The following is a 25,985-nucleotide window of genomic DNA, read 5'->3' as shown; positions in this document are numbered from 1 at the left end:
ATGCAAAAAATACAAAGTAGCAAAAGAAGACCAAAAGTAAAAGCCCGCCAAGGTTAAACAAACCTGTACACGATGCATGCTGCAACCAAGCAGCAAACAAACAATGAATCGGCACCGGATGATCGTGCCAGGTGTCCTTTTAAGTGTCATTGATTTTAACGACCAGCACCTGCGAGGCTGCCGGCAGGGCTGACGTCGCTACCCGCTGGTCGCCAATCTGATCGGGACGACCAGCACCTGTGCAGGTGCAGGCGGGGCCGACAGCGCCCCCCGTTGGTCGCCAACCAGATCATGACAATTTGAACAATGGCAAAGAGGAGTTAACAGGACAATCCAAAATGCATTATGCTGACTCGCGACTTGGCATTCTGTAAACTTGCCGGAGAAAAAAAACATTTTTGTTGTTTGGAGCTGGGCTATGGGACTAACCATAAACCTCGTTGGATGTTTTCGCCCTAAGAATTATTCAAAAGATGGTTGGCCAAGTTTATATCACGTCTGACCCGAACCTGCACTTCAATTTCTTGTGAAGAAATCTTAGCATTTATGCTTCGCATCAAACATGATGTTTTCCAACTGGGAAGCATGTGTTTTGCCTCTTCAAGAATCTGACTGACTGTCCTGCTCCTAAATGACCTGCGGTCTTCTGGGCTCAGCCACAAACGTCACACTATTTGTTGAAGAACAGCCGAGTTTGTTCACTCCTGACGGTTTAAAACGTTGTTGCGTCATTATGTGCAATGTCCAACACAGCACTACCAAAGCATGTTTGGTGTTTCTATTTTGCACCCGGGCTGCCCTGATTTTAATTTTTTTACATAGGTTGCACTTAATCAGCGTCTGGACTCATTTACTGCAGGCCAGCACCCCCTTGTGTTGAAATGACGTATGCAGAGATTTCAATGCTTGGCTAGCCTCTGAGACTCCATTTTAAATTAATGTGTTCTGTTGTACCTTCACTCAACAATGTAGTGCACAACAGAGACACTGCTCTCTCTTGTGACATGATCGAACTTGAATTCTGGTATGAGTTCGAACTCATACCAGAATTCAAGCCATCAACGGCAATTTTCAGCACACAGAGACAAACGATTATCCACGCTCACACTCACACCTAGAGACAATTTCGAGGGTTCAGTCATGGGTCCATGCAGGTTTCTGGAATGAGGGGGGAATTTTGGATCCAGAGAGAAAATAAACACAAACATGGGGACAACCTGCAAGCTCCACGCAGGGATGCTGGAATTGGGTTCGAACCCACACCCACTGTACTATGTCAATGCCCTAACCACTAAATTCCCTCCCACCCCACCCTGCCCCCATTTTCTTACCATATGTGTTAAGTAACACAATGAATTATATTATATGCAATATAAACAATGGATAACAATTGAAGAACACTGTGTGGCCAATGTGGTCTATGTACACTGTATCTGAACAATTACAGAGCTATGACATTAAAACATGGCTTGTGGCAAGTGTCAGCGTACACTGCAGTGTGAAAGATGAGAGCAATAACAGAAAAGGGAGAATATCGCACAGGATCACAAGTGGGCCCCCGGGGTGAGAAGTGAATTGATACTGTATGCCACGTGAGCCGGAAAGAAGGTTCATTCTGACGTCATTTTACATACTTCTCCCTTCCCCCGCAACCAGGAGATAATAAACCGGTACCCTTGATACTTGCATGTGCCACATACTGTATGAAAAAATAATGAGGACTCCCAGGCATGTCATGTGAAGTTTGCTGAGGCACTCTCGGTGGACAACAAATACGAATAAAATTTGAATTAATGCAGCATGAAATGTAAAACAGCAAAACTAACAATTTATGGAAGATACAAGGGTAAAGTCAATCCAATCCAAAGAAAAACTAGTTATTTGAGAATTAAACGGCCCAGAGAGGAAACCGTAACTACAATGTGGTTCATGGCGAAAAATTAGTTTGACACCCTTGCTTTAGAACATTGTGACCCACGAGTCAAACAGTTTACCCACCCCTGTCCTACAGTGTGCTGTGGACTTGTACAAAGAGCTGTATGGCAATGAGTTCCAAGACTACTCTGAAGTTGCTCAATCTTTCGATGAAGGTCTCCCTCAGGTGTCCAAGAGAGATGATGTCGAGCTGGAGCCTCAGCTGTCTGTTAAGGAGCTTAGCTAGAAGAGGCCCTGTAGAGCATGTAGAGTGGGAAGGCTGCTGAGATAGATGACCTGCTGATTGAAGTTTTTCTTGTCTGTGTTCAGAGAAAAAGAAAATAAAAGAAACAAAAATAAAGTTGGCATGACTATAAAGTCAGAATTCTGACCTTCAGTGATGTGCAGTCAGGGGAGGCAGGTGAGGCTGTGCCTCACCTGTCATCATGGAAATATCAAATGACAAAATAAATTAAACAGTTATATTTATTTAGTGATTTGTACTTTAATGTGATTTTCCATTTAACTTCACCATTTTTGGATGTTTATTTTTCAAAATCGCTGAATTTTCACATTTACCGTTCAAATACTAAATGGAGACGAGCGGTGAGGCAGCAGCCCGCTGTGCCTCACCATGGATTGCACAATCACTATGCTAACTGTGCTTGCTTGCTCTGCAGTGAGATCGCATTGCTGTCCCTCTGCATATCACTATTAAAGTGTTCAAAAGCTTTTAGTAGATGAACTAAATTTCTGCAGTTTAGCTGGTGTATATTATGTACAGTCACTGTACATTATAAACACTGTACTACAGTGTTTATTTTATTTTTATCAAACCTGTGTGCATCGGTGAGGCACACAATTCTCCTGCTTCATGCCACCATCCAGTCATTTTTTTCGTGTTGCTTGGCCTTATTTTCAGAATGGTGGATTACATATCTAAATTGAAAGCATTTTCTAAACTGGACTTTCAATCGAATCAGGAGATAATAATTAAAGGAAGACCAACACCGGACTGAATGTAAATCTCCTGGACAGATTCTCAGCTTTTTGGCCGAGAAGGATCTCATTGAAACTATTCCTGAAGCGACAAAGTTGCTCCAGCTCGTGCTCACTGTTCCAGCTACTACAACATCAGTGGAGCGGTCATTCTCAGAACAAACGACTGAAAACATGTATACAGTCGGAACAGGACTGATCGAGGAGGACTTTTTTCACTGGCAGTGATCTCCATTGAGACAGAGACTTGGACTTGGACATTTATAAGTAAAGTTAACACGATAATAACGTTTTTTATTCTTTTTTTCTATGCTACAGTTTCTATAGGGTATATAAAGAATGCTGACATGACATTTGAAACAAAACACGTTAACATTTGCCAATCAAATGGTGAATAAGCTACTCAGTGGAGTTCATATGTTTGTAAAGCTGACTGTGATGACGTCAGTGCCTCACCAGCCATGAACCTCACCGCACGTCACTGCTGACCTTATAGTCATGCCACTTACACTTTCGACTGAGGTTTATTGTACAAAGTAGAAGAAGAACGGCAAATTCACCAGAGCTTGACTATAATAATAATAATAATAATAATAATAATAATAATAATAATAATAATAATAATAATAATAATAATAATAATAATAATGGGCGGCCCAGTAGTCGAGTGGTTAGCACACCGGCTTCACAGTGCAGAGGTCGTCCCAGTCCGGCCTCCCTGTGTGGAGTTTGCATGTTCTCCCCGTACCCGCGTGGGTTTTCTCCGGGTCCTCCGGTTTCCTCCCACACTCAAAAAAACATGCATGGCAGGCAGATTGACCACTCCAAATTGTCCCTAGGGGTGAGTGTGAGAGTGACTGTTGTATGTCTTTGTGTGCCCTGCGATTGGCTGGCAACCAATTCAGGGTGTCCCCCGCCTCGTGCCCGAAGACAGCTGAGATAGGCTCCAGCAACCCCCGCGACCCTAATGAGGAATAAGCGGTACGGAAAATGAGATGAGAGATGAGATAATAATAATAATAATAATAATAATAATAATAATAATAATAATAATAATAATAATAATAATAATAATAATAGGGCGGCCCGGTAGTCGAGTGGTTAGCACACCGGCTTCACAGTGCAGAGGTCGCCGGTTCGCGTCCCGGTCCGGCATCCCTGTGTGGAGTTTGCATGTTCTCCCCGGACCCGCGTGGGTTTTCGCCGGGTCCTCCGGTTTCCTCCCACACTCCAAAAACATGCATGGCAGGCAGATTGACCACTCCAAATTGTCCCTAGGTGTGAGTGTGAGAGTGACTGTTGTACGTCTTTGTGTGCCCTGCGATTGGCTGGCAACCAATTCAGGGTGTCCCCCGCCTTGTGCCCGAAGACAGCTGAGATAGGCTCCAGCAACCCCCGCGACCCTAATGAGGAATAAGCGGTACGGAAAATGAGATGAGATGAGATGAGATAATAATAATAATAATAATAAATTACATTTTAAGCGCCTTTCAAAGCTCTCAAGGACACTTTATAGTCACAGACAAGCATAGGTACTATAATAAATATAATAAATAAAATACAATCATAAATAGAATGCAACAAATAAAATACAATTATAAATAGAAAGAAGAGAGAGCTACACAGAAAATGCCATTTTAAATAGGTGGGTTTTGAGATGGGATTTGAAGGTGGGAAGAGAGTCAATGTTATGAATGTTGGGAGGAAGTGAGTTCCAGAGTTTGGGGCAGAGCGTCTGAAAGCTCTGTCCCCCATTGTGCTGAGACGGGCAGGGGGGGGACCACAGAGGTGGAGGGAGGAAGAGGATCTGAGGGAATGAGACGAATAGAAATTTGAAGAAGGTCTGATAGGTATGGGGGGGGCAAGCTTCTGGATAGCTTTAAAGGACATCTCCGGACAAGTTGTGCCCATAATTTGTAAAATGTCTTCAAATGACTACCAGTAAGACTTTAGTTTACTGACGAAGTTTCTTGGATAAGAAGTGAAATGTCCGACACCTTCAAAGAAGTACAGATGACGGCTGAAGAAACCTTTTCATCGATGGACCACTCCTGTACGACTGAGAGTTTACACAGACACTAATGACTGGACCACTGGGCTACTAGAATGAATCCAAATGAAGAAATTCTGAATTGACAAAAATTAGAGCAAATAGATTGTCATAACATTGGTCTTTCTTTCAGACTCTCTGTTCATTACAACCATCATATGCCGTACGTTTCGAGTAATAATAACATCCACTTTGTTTCAATAATTCGCTCAGAATTCTTACATGTGGAACAATAAAATATTTTTTTTGTTTTGTCACTTGAGAATAAAAAGTAATTAATCACTTGCACTACACATTGCAGAACAATATACTTTTGACTTATTTCTGACAATCTTTTCCAGCAACGGCAACATTTCATTTAAATAAATGAAAACGCCCAACATTTTTGAGTACATTAGAGCAACCACATGAAAATAATGGTGTGTGTGCAATATCTACAGTATATGTACACAATTGTCTGTGTGCATGTGTGTGTGTGTGTGTGTGTGTGTGTGTGTGTGTGTGTGTGTGTGTGTGTGTGTGTGTGTGTGTGTGTGTGTGTGTGTGTGTGTGTGTGTGTGTGTGTGTGTGTGTGTGTGTGTGTGTGTGCGCGTGTGAAGTTCCCATCCAGAACCAAATCAATGTCAGTCGTATTGCATTGTAACTGATTTATGTGGTCTTCAATTACTGTCCATTATGTTGAGCACCAAACATAAGCCCCAAGAGTCAGTTTTTAGGCGTTCGGAACGGTAACATTTTAATTTATGTCTTTGTCTCATTTTCTATGAATGCAGCCTTTAATCGGGTGCGTGTTCAGCAGTAGACAGACCAATAGATAAGATTGAAGAAAATGTATGACCCCGGAAAAATCATACGCGAGTATTTGTCAATGGCATGTGTGTTTTGGATGATGTTTAGGGTACGTAGGCTCTTCTTCTTTTTTGTGGTGGTAGATTCACTGCTCACTGACAGGTGAACCACCATATGTTCTGTTTTTTCTGAAACATTGTGCATTTCTTCCTGCTCCTCTTCGGGCACGATGGGATCTTCGGTGTAGCCAGCAAGACTGTTGGTATCAGCCTCGCTATAGGTGCCATCTAACATTGCCATGGTTCTTGTCTGGGAAATATCACATGTGCAGGGCAGTGACTATCAGGGGGCAAAAAAAAAGGAATTATTTCATGAAAGAACAAAACAAATACACAAAACCTCCTGTCTTTTTCAGTCGAAAAAAGTTTTTTGAGATCGCCTCTTACAAAAATATTTATTTCAGCATAACTAAGCTAATATAATTTTATGTGTTTTTTGAATTGCAAAAAAAAATGTAGGTTAATATCAGATGTGTAATGGTTTTTTCCGTTTGTGCCCAGTCGGTAGCATTGGAGCGCGTCTCCGACAGAGTCAGATTGATATCATATCATTACCTCTCGCCTGCTTAAAATGACTATTTAGATGTCACTTGTCGAATAATTCTGTACTGCTCATGACTCATATCCAAGTGTTTGTTTGTACTAAATCATAGTATTTTATTTGTCATCCCTAGTTTTACTCTTTTCACTCCTTTTGTTATTCAGAGTAATGTTGTCTGTTTTTCACATTTTGGCTTTCACTTGTCTTTTCACGACAAGAGATCTTGTATTAACTTTCCCTTGCCTTTGCAAGCGCCTTATCTTTTTCTCGCTATTAACCAGGTTCCGTGTTACTAGTGTTTTACGTTTTATTTTGTCAGTTTTGTTCATTGACAAAACTATAAAACTATTTTGTTGTTGATTTTATCTTTGTATGGATTCTGGACACCCTATTCCCCTCCCAAAAAAAGCAATTAGAAGTGTGAAAAATTACAGTTCAGACATCATATATCCTGTCATTTATCCATCAAACAAAACACGATATCTGTATATGTGGCTCTACAAATTTCAGTTGTTCTACTTTTGACAAAGACTACAAGTATGTTCTCCATGTGTTGCAATGGGTTCTCTTGCTATCTCAGATACATATGGTGTGGTCTGTTGAAATCACCCCTATGATTTACTGCCTATCAGTTTGAGGTCTACAGGTCATCTTAGAACTGGCTCTGAGACAACTCAACATGTGCAATTGTTTTGTGGTATTTGTTTTTGCGAGTTCTTCGCATCGTCCACCATTTTTTTTTCCAGCCCAGTGAGCTGTCAGTTAAGAAAGTGCTGAAAAACAAATCATAGTTCCACATTTTCAGGAGAACTAGACTAAAACATACGGATAAAATCCATCCATCCATTTTCCGTACCGCTTATTCCTCATTAGGGTCGCGGGGGTTGCTGGAGCCTATCTCAGCTGTCTTCGGGCACGAGGCGGGGGACACCCTGAATTGGTTGCCAGCCAATCGCAGGGCACACAAAGACGTACAACAGTCACTCTCACACTTACACCTACGCGCAATTTGGAGTGGTCAATCTGCCTGCCATGCATATTTTTGGAGTGTGGGAGGAAACCGGAGGACCTGGAGAAAACCCACGCGGGCCCAGGGAGAACATGCAGAGGTCGCCGGGACGTGAACCGGCGACCTCTGCACTGTGAAGCCGATGTGCTAACCACTCGACTACCGGGCCGCCCTACGGATAAAATGTATGTCAATAACAAAAGCCTGCTGTAATATGTTGGCTGTTTCGATATCTGCTTGTTTTCTGTGGTGTTTACACAAGGGAGTGGGGGATTCATCCTTTCATTAATGAGGAAATTGACAATATGAGACTTTGACATCATGCCAAATAAACTGGTTGTGAGAAACCAACCTGTGATCGTGCCTGCTCCCTCACTTTCCGTTCCCGACGATCTTGGACAGTGGACAGGTAGTTGACTGCAGCATACTCCAACACAGATAGGAAGACGAAGACAAAGCTGACCCAGAGGTAAATGTCCACTGCCTTGATGTAAGATACTCGAGGCATAGATGCATTCACACCAGTGATGATGGTGGACATGGTTAGCACAGTGGTAATTCCTAGACACAAAATAGAGAATGTCATATTTCACCTCACATTTTGGTACCCCGCCCCTCATTCGTTCATCCACAAATTCATCAATCGACCAATCAATAAACCATCCATTTTCCAGACCGCTTTATCATCATTAGGGTCGCAGGGTGTGCTGGAGTTCATCCCAGCCGTCTTCGGGCACTAGTCGGGGGCCACCCTGAATTGTCTTCCAGCCAATTGCAGGACACACAGAGACAAACAATCATTCACACTCATGTATTTTGTTTTTCTACTTTCATTCCTTTCATCACCTTGCTGCTGTGAAATGTAAATTTCTCCACTCCAATCCAATCCACTCACACTCACACTTAGGGACAATTTGTAGTGTTCAATCAACCTGACATGCATGTTTTTGGAACATGGGAGGAAATCAGAGGACCTGCAGGAAATCCACGTTGGACTGGGAAGAACCCTTCTTGCGGAAATCAGGCTCAAATATGACCATGGAAGAATTCAATATCCATGTGTGCTGCCGAGAAAAACCATGAGCAAAGGACTTCCTAATTCGCATTGACTCTTTTAATTTTGTGAAACAAGTGACCAGCCGACACATGAGCAAGGACATATTTTAGACAGGTCCTTGCTTATGGATTACGAGTGTCAAATTTGAAATTCAAATTTCCACATTGTGGGACAATTAAAGGCTTTCTGATTCTGAAAATAGAATATCTGAATATATGGCAGTCTTATTTGATTTAGTCCTATCGTATGCTCCTATAAAATCAGCGAATCTTCACACTGATGGCCAGTATATATATGGGGTTTCCAGTCCATACTCCGCAAAGATGTTTCACTTTTTTGTTTTTTATATTTTATATATATATGGGCGGCCCGGTAGTCGAGTGTTTAGCACACTGGCTTCACAGGTCGCCGGTTCGCGTCCCGGTCCGGCCTCCCTGTGTGGAGTTTGCATGTTCTCCCCGAACCCGCATGGGTTTTCTCCGGGTCCTCCGGTTTCCTCCCACACTCCAAAAACATGCATGGCAGGCAGATTGACCACTCCAATATATATATATATATATGCACTCTCTTTGTTGCAGTGATAGAGTTTTACGTTATGTAATTCAAGGTATCCAATTAAAGGACAACCGAGGTCACGTTTTTGTTTTTTTACTGACACCAGAAAAACGTTTTATAGCATCCAAAATACCCAAAACACGCAGTATGATCTTTTTAGTCAAATGCAAAACACCCATAAAAAATGACTTAAAGTGTACAAATTCTGCAAAAAATTGAGCTGCGAATTGGGCATTTTCAGAAAGTCCCGCCCCCAGTTCATGACGTCACGCCAAGACGTCTTGCATTGCTTGTGAATCAAAACAATGGCTTCAGATTCGAGGAATATGCTTTCTTGTTACACATCCAGTTATGAATATGATTCAAATAGTTCCGAAGAGGGAAGCATACGTGTTGGCAATCGATTAAAGAATTTATTTGTGCCATTTTGAGGCAACATTGGGGGAAAATCTCTCACCCAAAAAAGAGGCACAAAATGGCGACCTCCAGTGGCCACCTCCGTTTCCACAGGCTGATAAATTCCTTATATGGCGCTTGGATGCCCTCTTCTGGCCTTCTGGCGGCTTTTGGGTGCAACACGAGGTCCCCAGACCAAACAAATACAGCAAAATACATTGACGTGATGGAAGGACCGCTACAATGCGTTTTTTTTTTACAGTGAAGGGCGGTCCTTTAGTGACGTCACGTATGGACTCGTCACCAACTCAAAAACAAGACTTCCCGAATATTCAGTGCAAGTCTTAAAACGTAAAATATAGCTATATGCGGTGGAATCTTTCTAAAATACGCTCAGTAGAAGTCATTTGAAGCCATTTTACAAATTATGAACACAACTTGTCCGGAGACGTCGGTTGTCCTTTAAAGAACTGTAATTATGCGGAAGAGAAAGTGAGATGTATCTGATAAAACAAAGCGGGTTATGAAGTACGAAACATTCAGGACAAACTTTGAGTCGCAAAGACTTAAATAAGACTTTAAAGACAAGACTTTAATAAACAAATAAGCGAGCAAGAGCTCATTCCGATACTAGCAATATCCATGCTCATTGTGAATTCATTGCAAAACAATGCATGTTTGCATGTTTGCATGTTTCCTGGAATGGTTTGATTGTTATCGTGTTAAAAACCTTTTGCAAACTGCACCGCTTATAAGACAAGGGGCAAGCTCTCAGGCGCTAACTATAAGCATAGAAAACTTTGAAGCATTCTGTGGCTGGCTTCAAAATTTTGTGCACGACCTCAGTAGCAATGCTGTCATGTGTGGTGATCGTGGGAATCTAAAGTTAGAGACCGTGAGGGAGTAGAAAGAAAACCACCAGATCTCTTGCTTGTGTTGTTTTGTAGCAAATATTCTTAACTCTGTTCTTTTCTGTGTTATGTATTTTTTTTATTTTACACACCTGTGCTGTATAATGCAGTTTTTGGGCAACATAGCACTTTGTTGCTTTTGTTGTAACACGTACTTGATGTTGTTAACATACTTTGATGTTAATTCAGGACATATACTGTACCACCCTTATTTCACTGTTCTCATTAATCAAAGTATGTTAATACCTTAATGGTTTTCTTCTGTTGACCTTTGATACAGACTAAAAAATGTGCAGTATTTTATATGTACCGTATCTTGTGCTGACCCCGCCCGCCTGTCGAATTTTTATAATGAATGTGTCCCCTGAGCCAAAAAGTTTGCCCAACCCTATATTATACTGTCGATGGATGTAACAGAGGATCTGGTCATTTTTCAAAATAAAACATCAGAAATACATAAAACAGAGGTAATGTAAATCATTTATTTTTCTGTATGGCACGGTACTAAATGACCCACGCACTGGTGCCAGTCCGCGGCCCAGTGCTGCACTAACGAGTAACCTGATAGCAAGTTCTTGACGCGATTGAAGATTCTGACTCAAACGTATGTTGCCTTTACCCAGGGAAACTCGCGCTGGCACAGCCCGGCGGTCAATCCAAAAGGACACCCATGACAGCATGACCATGAGTGTGGCAGGAAAATATGTCTGCAGCAGAAAGAAGAAGATGTGGCGTCTCAGCGTGAAGTTGATGTAGAGGCGATTGTACCAGCCTGAAAACACAGTGTAATTACACCTCAATAGTTTGTACAAGACAAGTATACCTGAGTGTTTCACTACTACAGTAAAGTCTCGTTATATCGATATCGGTTATATCGATAGTACCGCTTATTACGATATTATTTTCATTTCCCTTGCACATTTCTAGTCTTTTTATGTATAATTAGTACCGTTTAGTACGATACCCGGTTATTACGATAATCCGGTTATTACGGTGCTCCTTTTCATCCCCCGCCGGCCATTTTTGTTGTTTATATCGATATATCCGTCGCGCCATTGGTCAACTTGGTCACATGAGCCGCCATCGGTCGCGCTATTGGTCGACTTGGCCGTGTGACTTTGTCACGTGACACGCCATCGGTCGCGCCATTGGTCAACTTGGTCACGTGTCTTGGTTACGTGTCACGCCATCAGTCGCGCCATTGGTCGACTTGGTCAGGTGACTTGGTTACGTGCCCAGCACCCATGTAGCAGAGCCATTTTCATTTTCAGACGCTAGCTCGTGTGTAGCAGACGAGATTGAAGTGTTTGTGTTAAAAGGTAAAAATGGGAAGCAGAAGAAGATTGATGACTTTTTTAAATTGTATACATAATACAGTAAGATGTAAGCGTTGCAGTTTCCCTGTTGTGTTATGTACATGCCCACTGTACTGTATATGAATGCAATCGTTTTTTGCAACAATGTTTCTTGTTTTGTCTGCTGAAGTGCGATGATTTTGAAAATTATTAACATTCCATACTGTGTATTAAAGGACAGCCGATGTCACTTTTTATTCAAATGCAAATAAAAATGACTTCACGCCTAGACGTCTTGCATTGCTTGTGAATCCAAACAATGGCTTCAGATTCGGATAATATGCTTTCTTGTTACACATCCAGTTATGAATATGTTTCAAATACACTGTAGTTCTGAAGATTAAAGCATACATGTTTACAATCATTAAAGAATTATATGTGCCATTTTGAGGCAACATTGGGGGAGCCCTCTTTTGGCGGCTTTTGTTTAATGCAGTTCGGCGCAGGATCGGATATATCGATAGTCCCGGTTATATCGATATTTTTTCGGACTCCCTTGAATATCGATATAACGAGACTTTACTTGTATATGTTAAACTCTGTCATATCCAGGACGCTAAAGGTGGAAGGCCTACATTTTTTGGACTTTACTTCTCTAAACTATACATTCAAGATTAACTGGCTGCGTAATTATCTGAGTAGCCCAGATGCAATATGGAATTTCATTCCAAAATCCATGTTTTTCCGACTTGGTGGTCTGTCTTTCTTGCTGAAATGTAATTATAAGGTTGAAAAATTGCCTGTTAACCTATCAAAGTTCCATAAACAAGTTTTATTAGCCTGGCGCCTAATGTATAAGCAATCTTCCTCTCCACATTCAGGTATGATCTGGAATAACTGTCATATTTTGTACAAAAACAAATCACTGTTTTTGTCGAGATGGATTGACCTGGGTACCATTTATGTGCTGAGTTTCTCGACACACATGAAATCCCTGTGACCCTAAGGACTTTGCCATCGTTATGGATGCCATCCCAAGTGGTATCATAAGCCTATTCAAGGGTCACTCCGCTTCTCCTGACAGACCACCGCCAACTCCAGTGACAGAAACCGCCCGGGGGAAACTGTTTCTCGTCAATTGCTCTAAATCGGAACTGTGCAGTTAAACATTTGTTTCAAAAATCTTTTGTGACGGTTCCCTACATTGTTCATCAATGGAGAACGTATGTCCCAAATATTCAATGTGAGAAGCTTTGGACCCTCCCATATAAATTTTTCATCACAAACAAACAAAGAGAAATAACCTACAAAGTTTTGCACCGTTGCTACCCTGTTAAACATAAGATACGGTCCTAACAGGACATCTTGTACATTTTGTGAAGCTGAGCCTGAAACTTCAACTCACCTCTTCTGGGCTTGTCCCGAAACTACCCGCATCTGGAAACACTTTGTCAAATATGTTCAATGTAAAATAACTTCTCCGTTCATATGTCACTACAAAAACATGCTGTTTCGATATTACAACAAGACCAACGATAAATATTTTATGATTAATTTATTAGTTTTTCTTGCCAAACATCATATTCATAAATCCAAATTTTGTGGGAGGAAACCCCTATTTGTAATCAGAATCATCTTTATTGCCAAGTATGTAGAACACACAAGGAATTTGTTTCCGGTAGAACACGCTGCACTAGTATCGTTGTCAAAAAAAAAACTGCTAAGTGGCACTATACAGTTCCATTTTGGCTACTGTTGAAAGAGTTCAAAGAGTTAATGGCTTGGGGGAAGAAGCTGTTTAAATGTCTGCTGGATTTGGTGCGCATGGATCGGTAGCGCCTGCCTGAGGGGAGTAGCTGGAAAAGGTGGTGGGCAGGGTGCGGAGGGTCCAGTAGGATTTTCTGCGCCCTAGTTTGGATTCTTGCAGTATGCAAGTCCTCGAGAGTGGGTAGGGCGGTGCCAATGATTTTTTCCGCCATCCTAACAGTCCGTTGAAGTCGGATTTTGTCCATTTTTGTGGCGGCCCCGAACCAAACGGTGATGGAAGAACACATCACATAATATTTCAAAATGAAATGAAAGTATATGAGAAACCAATTCAACCATCTGTCGACCTAAACGCTATGAAAACAGATGAATTGTTGATGAAATATGGCATAGGATGATGTGCTTGCCAAATCATCTGGTGTCCCCCCTCCTTTTTGTCAATTTCACTATGTTGTGCAGACTCAATGAAATGTTAAAACCCCTGGCACTCCTCTTTCTCTCTTTTCTCCCTTTTTCCTTTTTGTATAATGATTATCTGTCAGGAACTCTTATTTCCTGTGCGATCGGGTATTGTCTCTTACGCGATTATGTCACCTAATGTATGTTGCCAACTCTTGTTAACTATGTGTACTTGTACTCTATGTTAACTATGCAGAAAGATTTGTTGAGACGCACCTCTGATTGACTTCTAGAAGCTCCACAAGCTATTCAAAGCCAGTGGTTTTGATTGTTTTTGTTATGTTTTGTTTGCAGTGTTGTTTGTTTCTTTTACTTTGTTTGTTTGCGAGTCATTTGAATAAAATAAAAAAATAGGATGAAAACAATGGCTTCAGATTCAGAGAAGATACTTTCTTGTTACTCAGCCAGTGATGAATGTGAGTCAAATGGGTCTGAAGAGGAAACATAATGTTTGCAATCGATTGGATTTTTTTTGTGCTCTTACAATATTCTACGTCTACTATACCTGTGCTGCTGTAGAAGGCCAAGCGAGATGTAGTATGGAACTTCTGTATGAGGAACTGTGATAATGAAATTCGATCATCCGTACTTAGGGACTCATCACCGCTTTTCCAGTAAAGCATTAAGTCTTCATCTGTGTATGCATCTGCAAAATATTGGACAGTGTGGTTTTAGATGCACTGACGAAAATAGATACTGCGCAGTGGAAAATTCTTAGTGATGCACCCTACTTTGCCGAGGTGGCGATGAAATCTGCAAAGCGCGCGTCAAAGCATGTCTTCATTACACTTGTGGCGCCACAAAGTGCGCATTGCTATGTCCGAAGCCTCGCGAGACTGGCTTCCTACGTTAATCTGCCAACTAGCATATTCAATGAGCATCCACAACAAAAAAGAAGTGAACATCCCCTTTGTGGGATCATTTTGAGCAGGTCTCTTTATTTCCTTATCTGAAGTCAACAGTCTCAAACTAGGGTCTTAAAATTGACAGTTATTTTAAAGTTGACCGAAAAATTGGTGCTAAATCTAGCTTCTTTCATCTAAGTCAGCAGGCTAAAATGAAACCTTTCCTTTCTCATGACCACCTTGAAGCAGTAATTTGTCACATCTCAGCTCGATTATTGTCATGTGATTTACTTTGGAGTCAGCCAATCCTCCAAAAGGCGTCTTCAACTGGTCTGGAATGCTGCTGCTCGTCTATTGCTAAGAGGGAGCACATACTCTGACATCCTATCACTGGCTCCCTATATATTTTTCAACATCGGATTATTTATGTTTCAAATCGATAAATAGCCGACAAAAAGAAGTTTGACATCTCTGTTCTTGTTCATCATCTTGTTCATCAATAAATCTAAACAATAAAACATAAAGTCTGAGTCTGTTGCGTCTCTTGAGGCTTGGAGGCAGGACTCAAGAGGCGAGGGAAAGCGAGGAGTTCGGATCCAAAGTACACGGCGAGAAAGATACTTGTGAACCAAAAAAAGTCTTTACTGTGAAAATGTGCAACAAACAAAACCAATGGCGATGAGTGAGGGAAAAAGAATGCAGACCTGACGGAAGGGAAGTCGCGAGGGTAGCTTTCTGAATACTCCGACGGAGACTGTATTGCGCGATCGGTAGATATAGTCAGAAGGCACAATCAAGGGAATGACAAACAGCTGTGGGAACCCAGGTGCGTGATGATGGGAGGGGCCATCTCCAGGGAGCAGCGGAGGACGTGACAGGAGGGGCGGGGCGCACCCAGGATGGCGACGAGATGTGACAGAGTCAATTTCAATCCCAATTTCTTGTCTGTGTCAAATTCATGTAAATGCATTTTAAAGGCAATGTAATTGAACAACACATGTCCTCTGAATTGGTTAGCTTGATCCCCCGAACCTCCACTTGTCTGAACAGGATACAGAGTAAACATGATGATGGTGGTGATTGGTGGATAACTATGTGATTAATGATATTCAACTCACAGCTCTCCAACTCCAGAGAACATGTCTGGGAATCCAGAGGAAATCGGCTGAAATCCATGTTACACGCCGCAGTCACTGTGACTCTAAAAGACATTAAAAGAAAAACCGTGTCATAGAATATATTTTTCAGGATAGATCAGTTTAATGTGATGCTGCTTTAAAGGACAACGAACAACATTTTTTGTTTCCTAACTGCCATCAGAAAAAAGTTTTATAGCATTTAAAATACCCAAAACACGCCAGCTGATATTTTAGTCCAACGCAAAACACCAATAAAATGACTTAAAGTTGCCCAAAACTGCCACTAATGAGCTCAAAACTGGAGAGATTCAGAAAGTCCCGCCCCCCGTTTGAGACATCACGTCAGGAAACTCCTTCACAAAATGACTTGCTCCAGAATCAAAACAATGCCTTCAGAGAGTTCAGATTCGGAAAAAGATCCTTTCTTGTTACTCATCCAGTTATGAATATGATTCAAATAGTTCTGAAGAGGAAAGCGTAAGTGTTTGCGATCGATCAATTCGAGCCGTAAGCGACGGAACTGGTGAAGGACACCACATATGAAGCAGCTCCTGTATTTCGTTTTTCTACTTTCATTCCTTTCATAACTTTGCTGCTGTGAAATGTAATATTTCTTTACTGCAAGACTAATAAAGGCAAATCCAATCCAATCCAATATATGAAGTTCCGTGAATAAGCAATATATCATCAATTGGGTGATTTGTGGCATATAAGGACATGAATAACAAATAATAAGCTAGAAGATGTCAACATCAATGCAGATAGTTGTCTGGTTGTGCATGCTGCTTGGAGGTAAAAAAACATGACTTCTGAGAAAGACAGTCGTGTGAATATTGCCATCCGCATGCTGTGCCATGGGTTGCCCTCATAGAAAGTGCACACACACACACAGATTTAGTCTTTTATAGAATTGCTGCTGGTATACACATCTTTACAACAAAAAAGGTTAATGTTATGGCGACAAGCTTCACGACATGAGAATTAGAGAGAGGAGGCAATTAATAATGCACATCTTTGGTGCTCACCTCATACCTTGTAAGTAATTTCAGAATGAGATCGACCACGATTATTATATTCTGTGTTGTCAAAGTCCAGAATAATGTGAATTAGTGAAAGTAACAAATGAGTGAATACAATGAAATATAGCATTGGTATGCCATTTTTAGAGTCAAACGTGGTTACAATGTATGTGAAGTAACTCTTCAATTCTTTATGCACATTTTGAACATGTGTGTGCGCGCGTGCGTTTGCATGTGTGTGTGTGTCCTCGTGCCCGAGCGTGCATGCGTGCCGTGCGTGCGTGCCGTGCGTGTGTGCGTGTGTGTGTGTGTGTGTGTATGTGTGCATGTATGTGCGTGTGCATGTACGTGCGTGTGTGTGTTTGTGCGTGTGTGTGTGTCTGTGTCTGTGTGTATGTGTGTGTGTGTGTGTGTGTGTCTGCGCGCGGGCGTGCGTGAATGTGTGCGTGTGTGTGCGTGCGTGCGTGCGTAGCCCAGGCTCAATACATACATACGTACATACATACATACATACATACATACATACATACATACATACATACATACATACGTACGTACTTTTGTATGTATGTATGTATGTATGTATGTATGTATGGTCAGCAGATGGTCAGCATTTTAATGTGCAATTTCATGCATAAAATAATGTATGAAATACTGTACTAAAAAGGTAAACATTCAGGGTGTTGGAACGGATTAAAACGATTTACATTATTAGTAATGGGAAACATGGTTTCGGTGTTCGGACAAATCGGTTTTCGAACACGGTTCTGGAACGTATTATGGTCGAGAACCGAGGTACCACTGTATGTCCGCCCTTGTTAAATTGTTAAAGTGTTTTATATTCAAATCTTATATTATTTCATGTTAAGGTTATCAAATTTATATTCAGTTTAAGACATAACAAAAGGCTGCATTCAAACGAAGTCCATCTTGACCATTCTTGACATGGAGCCATCCATTAACAAACTAAGAACCCCTCAAATGACAGATACAACAGTCAAGTGAGGCTAGACTCCGACAAAGTAGGTGGCGATGCACCGCAAATGTTACCTGCCACCTGCCAATAGTAATAAAAATCATCATCATCATCATCATCATCATCATCATCATCATCATCATCATCATCATCATCATCATCATTGTCACGTTTTGCGAGGTGGTGATGGCGGGTGCGGATCCCAAAAAGCAGGCAGGAGGTAGCAGGAGGTTGTTTGACAAATTGTATTAAAATAAAGGTCAGCAGGAACAAAATGTAAAACATCAAAATTATCTGAACAGAAAAAATACCAAGTATCAAAAGAAAATAAAGTGTAAAAGTCCGCCAAGGTTAAACAAACACACGCACAGCATACAATGCATATACAATGCATACAAAGCATGCAACAAACCAACACCGGATGGTCGTGCCGTGACTCCTTTTAAGTGACACTGATTAAAACGACCAGCACCTGCGAGGCTGCAGGCAGGGCTGACGTCACTACCCGTTTGTCACCAATCCGAACGTGGCAGTCCGCCACTGATCAGGACGACCAGCGCCTGTGCAGGTGCAGGCGGGGTGGACAGCGCCACCCGTTGGTCGCCAACCAGATCATGACAATCATCATCATCATCATCATCATCATCATCATCATCATCATCATCATCATCATCATCATCATCATCATCATCACAATAATAAGGGGGGGATATACAAAGGACACTGTTTGCATTTAACTATGACGCTCAGTTAACACAGGTGACGACACACATCCATAAACCTCCTCTTCGGTCTTCCTCTCGGTTTCCTGCCCGGCATTTCAAGGCTCAGCGTCCTTCGCCCGATATAGTCATGCTCTCTCCTCTGGACATGTCCAAATCATTTCAGTGTGGCTTCTCCGACTTTCTCTCCAAAGCCTCTAGTATGACTTGTCCCTCATATATACTTATTCCTGATCCTATCCAACCTGGTCACCCCCAAAGAAAACATCAACATCTTCATCTCTGCTACCTGCAGCTCGGTTTTCTGTCTTTTCTTGGTGTAGACAGAAAGATCTTGATAGATGAGTTTGTTGGGAATGTCTTAGAAGTAAAAAGAATATCAGATAGAATGATGAGTAGAAATTGTGATGAGTAGGAAGTGATGTTAAATGTTGTTTGTGGATGTGCCCCGCAAGTAGAATGTGAGTTGGTGGAGAAGGAGAAATTTTGGTTGGACTTAGATGAAATCATACAGAACATCCTTACAAATGAGAGAATTGTAATTGGTGGAGACTTCAAAGGACATAGTTGTATTAAGTTCATCCTGTCTACGTTATATCTAACTTAAAACAGATTCCTTTCAATTCCTACACAGATTCCTTGTGTAGGATGAAGCTTGTGGTGAGGAGGATGAAGAAACCAAAGGCAGCGCTGAGGACAAGTTGGTGGAAGTTGAAAAAGGAAGTGTTGCATGACTTTTAAGAATGAGTTAAGACAAGCACTGGGTGAGTAAGAGGTCCTTCCAGATGACTGGCACACTACAACGAATGTAATCAGAGAGACAGATCGGAAAGTACTTGGTGTATCGAGTGGAAGAAAGGTAGATAAGGAGATTTGGTGGTGGAATGGGGAGGTGCAGGAGTGTATACAGAGAAAGAGCTTAGCAAAGAAGTGGGACACTGAGAGGACGGAAGAGAGTAGACAGCAGTACAAGGCGATGTCGCAGTGTGTGTGTGTGTGTGTGTGTGTGTGTGTGTGTGTGTGTGTGTGTGTGTGTGTGTGTGTGTGTGTGTGTGTGTGTGTGTGTGTGTGTGTGTGTGTGTGTGTGTGCGTGTGTGTGTGTCTGTGTGCGTGTGTGTGTATGTGTGTGTGTGTGTGTGTGTGTATGTGTGTGTGTGTATATTAATCCATTGATGACTTGTTTTAAGGTTTCTAACTTGCTTTCTCCATTCGCTATCGTGACCATATGCACCTTGTGACCACATAACATGATAATCTGTCATGTAAGAGTTAAATAAGGGTTAAATTCTTTTGTGTCCGATGAGTAGAAATCAAATAAATAAATGTGTTAATCGTTGGCTTGATACACACCTGAGACTGTAAAGCACATGACCATCTGGAAAGACACGCAACATTATGTTGTCTGTGGTTGTGTCATGGATGAAAGACCTCTTCGAGTGGACAAAGAATACGTCAGGGACCCAGATCTTTTTCACGAGACGGCCATCAAACGTCATGCTCTTGTTGGTACTGCTGGTGAATGACAGGCGCTCATCTTTCCAGTAATGTCTTAGGTACAGTGTCATAGTGAAGTCCTGTTGGAAGATGATGTGAAAGTGAATCAGAGAACTTTAATGATGCAGAGTCCGTTGATGTTACAGAAAACACAGTGAGAAATAAGGCAATGAAGCTATATTTAAATGATGCATTTCATACACAAGATACCATCAGTGCCTTAACACTGCAACATCAGCCTATTGACCACTGAAAATAATTCAACAAAGTCTAAATTCCGAGATGGCACCCGAGTAGGCAGTCATCGGCAAGTGCTCTCACAATCCTCTTTTTTGTTGTTGTTGTTTTTGTGTTTTGTTTTGTCACTTTGTGTTGTTGAGTTGTGTGGACTGGATGTGGATTGTTTTTCAGTATTTTTGGTCACAATATTCATCAAGGAGGAGACAGCACTCTTTTTTATTAGGTGAAATGTCAGTGCGATTTGCTGGATAGCTCCGAAGCGTTTGTGTTTGATTGCACATGTAATGACAGCATTTTTCACAGCCCCGCTTTTTTCAGCAGAGAGCTTTGTGTTGTTGGATGGTCTGTGGCTGGATGGTTAAATTGCTTGACGAGCCGACGATGAGAAGAAAGAAGCGTCAGCGCAGAGTGCTGATGCATATATGGAACTGTGAGTCTCAGTTTGGAATTGAAGTAGATTACTGGGGATAGGCGATGACATAATCTCTTTTCATCAATGGATGCAACATCTTTGTGTTTGCTTTCAACATTTAGCTTATAGCTGATGTGTGTACATTTACAGCATGACGTCGCTGATCCACAGATGAAAAGGAAACGTTGATCCTCTACTCTTTCATCTTTAACTCCTTTAGACCACAATGAGGATGCAGAAAAGTTCTTCAATGACTGTTCTGTCTTTTGTGTTGTGTCATATTACTTGTGTTGGGGTAATTCAACATACGAACATGTTTAAACATCGCTTTCTAATCTTTGTTTACGTTTTGGACTTCCTGATACGTCATATCCTGCCTTCCCTTACATGGTGTCGCATCTACATTACGTCACATCCTATCGCGTCACACCCTGTGCGCCATATAAATGCTCTCCCAGTTCTTCTCTCTCTCTCTCTCTCTCTCTCTCTCTCTCTCTCTCTCTCTCTCTCTCTCTCTCTCTCTCTCTCTCTCTCTCTCTCTCTCTCTCTCTCTCTCTCTCTCTCTCTCTCTCTCTCTGTCTCTATCTCTCTCTCTCTCCCCCTCTCTCTCTCTCTCTCTCTCCATGGTTCCTCCTTAGCCGACACCACAATGTCTCCGCTGTCTTCAAGATTAAACCAACTTTCTGTTCAACACCTGGCTTTCTGATGATTTAACCATCCTCTGCCATCAATGCCCGTAAAAGCAATGTGTCAGGGACTAACGATCAAAATAAACCCATTATTATTGGTGCCGTGAAAGACTCCAGGTCCTTGCTGATGGCTTCGAGAGGGGGGGAAGGAGTGGGCCCTGCGGTTGCTTCCAGGGAACGAAGCTCTCTTTGTCTTTCGAGAGTGTTCGGAAAGAGTGGGCCGTCCCTCCCTTCTTGGTGTACTCGCTCAGGATTGTTTCACGGGTGAGTGTCACCGCTAGGATGCAGCTATGTTGAGTGAATGTATTGTAGAATTCTTCCGGCCAAAAGAATTCTAACTACTGTTAATCTGCGCATCGGTGATCTTGAGGGCATGTTAATGTGGTAAGGTAGACAAATTCTAGCCAAGCTCTGTGGGTGTAGACTTACTACGCTAAATTCTAGGTTCTAGGTTAAGAGTCGGATTCCGGCCACTCGGCAGACTATAGGGCTGAAGACCGAGACCCATGCGCGAGGGCTGGCGAAAAATTGATTTATTAATTTGGAGCCGGACGATTATGGGTTCTTTTTTGTTTAATTGCAGCTGCAATAGATCGTGGATTACCGTAACATTAATGCATTCACCGGTGCTGCGGTGTTTCCGAGGGCAGCCCGTGTGGACAGAGAGGGGTCAGCTGGGGGCGGGGGGAATTTGGAGGAGCCGTCTGTCGTGACTTGCGTCTTTTGTCTTTTATCTTTTGTGTGAGTATATACGTTGACAGCTGGGTGCCTGGGTGTGAGCTTCGCTAAAACAAAGAGGGGGTGGGCTGCCCAGAGAGACCGGGCAGCCCAGTCCTCCCTCCTTCCTTCTCTGCCCGAATACGTAATTTGTTCGCCGAATAGGTAAATAAATGGAAATAAAATAAATAAGGTTTGCGTTAACATTTACAAACGTATTGTGCACAAAACATTGTTCCTGCCGCATGTAATTCTGCCGCCCAGTCCTCTCTCTTCTTTCACAGGACGAGAGGCTGCCTTGTCATTACAAGAGGACTCGACGGGGGGGGGGGCGTGCAGATGACTATCCTGTCTCATCATAGTCTCATCGGGAAACCTGCCCAGCCATGCCGCCAGTTCGACGTCTTCATGAATGAGATAACACAGTTTTTTTTTCCATAGCTCTTTGATGAATACCGTCTACTTGAAACAAATACTAAATTGAATAGGCAGGCAAATTAGACTGAGTGAACAAATAAATAAGCCAACAAGCAAATTAATAAACAGAAGCCGAACTTGGGTGAATTTGAAGGCAAAAGTGAAGTGTTTTTGTTAGATTGGATTAAGTGTTTTCCCTAAGAGATTTGACCACCTTGAAGTCAGGATTCCAGTGTTTTTGTCTGCGATCGGGACAAATAATTTTGAAATCCTGATACGGGCGAATGCAAAATGAAATGGAAATTGTATAAAATGACAGAGTCAAAGAGTGAATTTATAAAATTATATGATTAGTTTTGTTAGATTGAGCTAAACTTTCTTTTGTATTTGGCTTGATTAAGCCATTTGAAAGAAGCCAGAGTTATTTACGATGCCTCTTATCAAGTGTTTTGTCAGTACACAGCTGCAAAGAGGGGTTTAACACCCAGAGGCAATTCTGGGGCCCCCACCACATTCCACTGTGTTGACCTCTCGTAAATGACAGTTCAATTGGAAAAAGTAAATATCATAGTCAGTAAATTAGGCTAAATGACAGGAACATTTATCTTGAATTGGATGAAATTGGTGAGGTAAATGTTGCTTGATTCGCTGGTGATTAATTACTTAAAAGAGATTCACCAGTTGATATTGTTGAACTCTTCATAAAAGAAGAGTTTATAGTATATATGTATATGTATATGTATATATTTTGATTCTGCATTTTGATTCTTGATGTTTTTTTTGAAACAAAATGTAATCCCTGTTTCAATTGTCATAAAAGATATGACAAAGGAAAGCCGCAACGGCTGGTGTAATTCACTTGCACATCTAGAGTTTGGCGAACGGTCAAAATAAACCCATTACTGGTTATTCTGTTTTTTTATTGTTTTTACTTCAAGATGGCGGCGCAAGAGTGGCTGTCTTTAAGGCAGCTTCAATACTGTATTTTTTTCTACTTGTTCTTTTTTCATTTTCTCTTCTTCTTTCAGCTAGGATGAAAGGAAAAGTGTATAAAACGGTGGTGAGACCAGCCATGATGTTTGGACTGGTGGTTAGAATCGAAAAGTAACTATTGGTCAGTGTGCGTAGCCTTCCTAAAGACTTCTGTTTTAGCGCTCTGTCCTCTTTTATAATTACTTTACAATCCAAAAAGGCTAGTTGGTTCTCTTTAATGTCCTCACGAGTAAATTTAATGTTGATGTCTACCGAGTTGAGGTGATCTGTGAAGGATTGAATGTGAAGAAGCTGCAGGGGGTAGTCTTCTGCTCCTCCCAACCTGAGAGCAAGGACATATCATAGCAGAGTCCGGCACCGCCATGTCTGGACAGTAGGAATATATATAGGGCCTAAACTACCAGTAAGACTTTAGTTTGCTGCCGAAGTTCCTTGGATAAGAAGCGAAACGTCAGACACCTTCAAAGAAGTACAGATGACGGCTGAAGAAACCTTTTCATTGATGGACCACTCCTGTACGACAGAGCTTACACAGAAGTATTAGAGGGCCAACTCATATTAGAGGCTTTGGAGACAAAGTCAGAGATGCCAGACTGAGGTGGTTTGGATATGTCCAGAGGAGAGAGAGTGACAATATCTGAAGAAGGACGCTGAGCCTCGAACTGCCATGCAGGAGACAGAGAGGAAAAACAAGGAGGAGGTTTATGGATGTTGTCAAATAGGACATGAACGTAGCTGATGTGAGAGAAGAGGATGCACAAAACCGGGTTAGATGGATGACATTGACTCGCTGTGGCGACCTCTGAAGGCAAAAGCCAAAAGGAAAAGAAGAAGAAGACAAAGAGGTTCACTCCATTACACAGTATGTGCTGACAGAGCACTGCAGCTATGGTGTCGTCGGATACAGGACAGGGGACTGTCTGAATGCATCCACTGGGATGTGACCTTTAAAAAAGCCATAATAACACCATCGCAAAGCAAGGAGTTGAGGTGGCCACAGTCTTATCTGCGAGGGGACACCAACACAGAGGTAAATGGTGCTGAATCTGTTGACAGTGTTCAAGAGCAATTTAAAGACTGCTAAAAGCACACCGAACTATGTTAATACCAAAATAAACAAGTTCCACAGCATTCACCACAGCTAGGAAAGGGATGCAAAGTCAGTGTATAAGAAATCAGCGGGCTTTCCGTCCCATGCAAAACAGGGTCGTCCTGCTCATGAGACAAAATGTCATGCTTGCCGGAGGAAGGAAGATTTTCAGCATGTGCGAAAGTTTAATTCTCCGCACAAAGTTACAAGGGATGAAGAAGATGAGGATAATGAGGAGGCCCTCGTTGATGGTGTTACGACAGACCATGACCCGTGGATGGTGACAATAGAAAACAACTCAACGCAGTGTGATATTTCAAATTGATACTGGCATCTATCACACCTGTCTTCCACACACAAATTTCAAGAGCACATCCAGAAACAATCTCACCAAACTGAGCAAGGCGACCAAAGAACTCTAGGGACCAAGAAGGAGGAGATGGAGGAGGTTTACATCGCATGTGCATTCTGCCTTGCTTGGTAAATGTGCAAGCAGCAAGCTGGGGCTTGTCACACGGCTCAGCAGCATCACTGTGGAGACAATAAAGAATAATCCTAAAATATTTGACTGGGCTCTGAGAAATGCAGCATTCATACAACATCAAGCTGAAAACAGGGCCTGACCCTTTCTCGTTAAAAACACATCGGAGGATTCCATTGCCATTAATGGGACGATTTGGGGTGAATCACAACCTGAGCAGAATCGAGGAGCCAGCAGACTATTGTGTTGGCTTCCCAATGGTGTCAAAGTAAGGTGCTGTATGCATCTGTGTTGATCTCTCCAAACTGAACGACTATGTGCAAAGTATATCTTTCGTCATTGGAACAAACGCTGGGAATGCTTGCTGGAGCCAGAATTTTTCGTAAGCTGGATGCAACAACCCTTAACACACAATTCAGCAAAATTGACAACTTTTATTACACCCTTCGGGCACTGTTGCATCTAGTGGCTACCTTGCTGGATATCGTCTGCCCTCAAACTCTTTCAAAACCGAATGGTAATAGAGGTTACAGAAGGGTTGGAAGGTGCCATTTGCCACATGTATGATGTGTTGATACGGGGCAGAACACAGGAGGAACATGATGACCGCCTGCATGCTACTTTGGAGAAGATCTAAGAAGCAGTCACAAAAGGTGTGAAGTGTTGAAGTCAGAGGTCAGGCAAAACCCAGGCAAGATTGAGGCAATAAGGGTGATGCCGGAGCCAACAGATGTAACAGAGTTTAGAGGTTTTTTCGAAATGTTGAAACCACTGCAGATGTTTTTGCCACGGCTGCCAGAGAGAGACAAGCCTCTCAATAACCACCTGTACTGAAAGAACTGTTGGGTAGGGTTGCAGACCAGGCGCAAGTTTTTCAAGATTTAAAAGATGCATTGACCACACCAGTGCGAGTCAGGGAAAGAAAGTCTCTGCAGAAGCATTGTCATACA

At 42.0% G+C, this 25,985-nt stretch overlaps 1 protein-coding gene across 5 annotated transcripts in view; it reads right to left on the bottom strand.

Moving 5' to 3' along the window:
- The window catches only part of gabrr2a (gamma-aminobutyric acid type A receptor subunit rho2a), a 58,859-nt gene continuing 32,874 nt past the window's right edge, over positions 1-25,985 (bottom strand). For 4 of the 5 annotated variants that reach the window (XM_089003775.1, XM_089003776.1, XM_089003778.1 and 1 more), the window contains 6 exons: positions 19,853-20,076; positions 15,765-15,847; positions 14,307-14,447; positions 10,900-11,052; positions 7,714-7,922; positions 5,438-6,091 (listed from right to left, as the gene is read on the bottom strand). In XM_089003775.1, the coding sequence (XP_088859901.1) occupies positions 5,756-6,091; positions 7,714-7,922; positions 10,900-11,052; positions 14,307-14,447; positions 15,765-15,847; positions 19,853-20,076 (1,146 nt within the window). In that variant the 3' untranslated portion in view covers positions 5,438-5,755. Of the gene's footprint in view, positions 2,235-5,437; positions 6,092-7,713; positions 7,923-10,899; positions 11,053-14,306; positions 14,448-15,764; positions 15,848-19,852; positions 20,077-25,985 lie in introns of those variants that run through there. The other variant, XM_089003780.1, reaches the window with a different exon arrangement.

Source organism: Hippocampus bargibanti, linkage group LG09 (genome assembly GCF_051943395.1).
Source record: "Hippocampus bargibanti isolate YZ-2025 linkage group LG09, ASM5194339v1, whole genome shotgun sequence".
NCBI lineage: Eukaryota > Metazoa > Chordata > Actinopteri > Syngnathiformes > Syngnathidae > Hippocampus > Hippocampus bargibanti.
The sequence above is the reverse complement of the archived record's forward strand: the minus strand, read 5'-3'. Positions and strand labels throughout refer to the sequence as shown.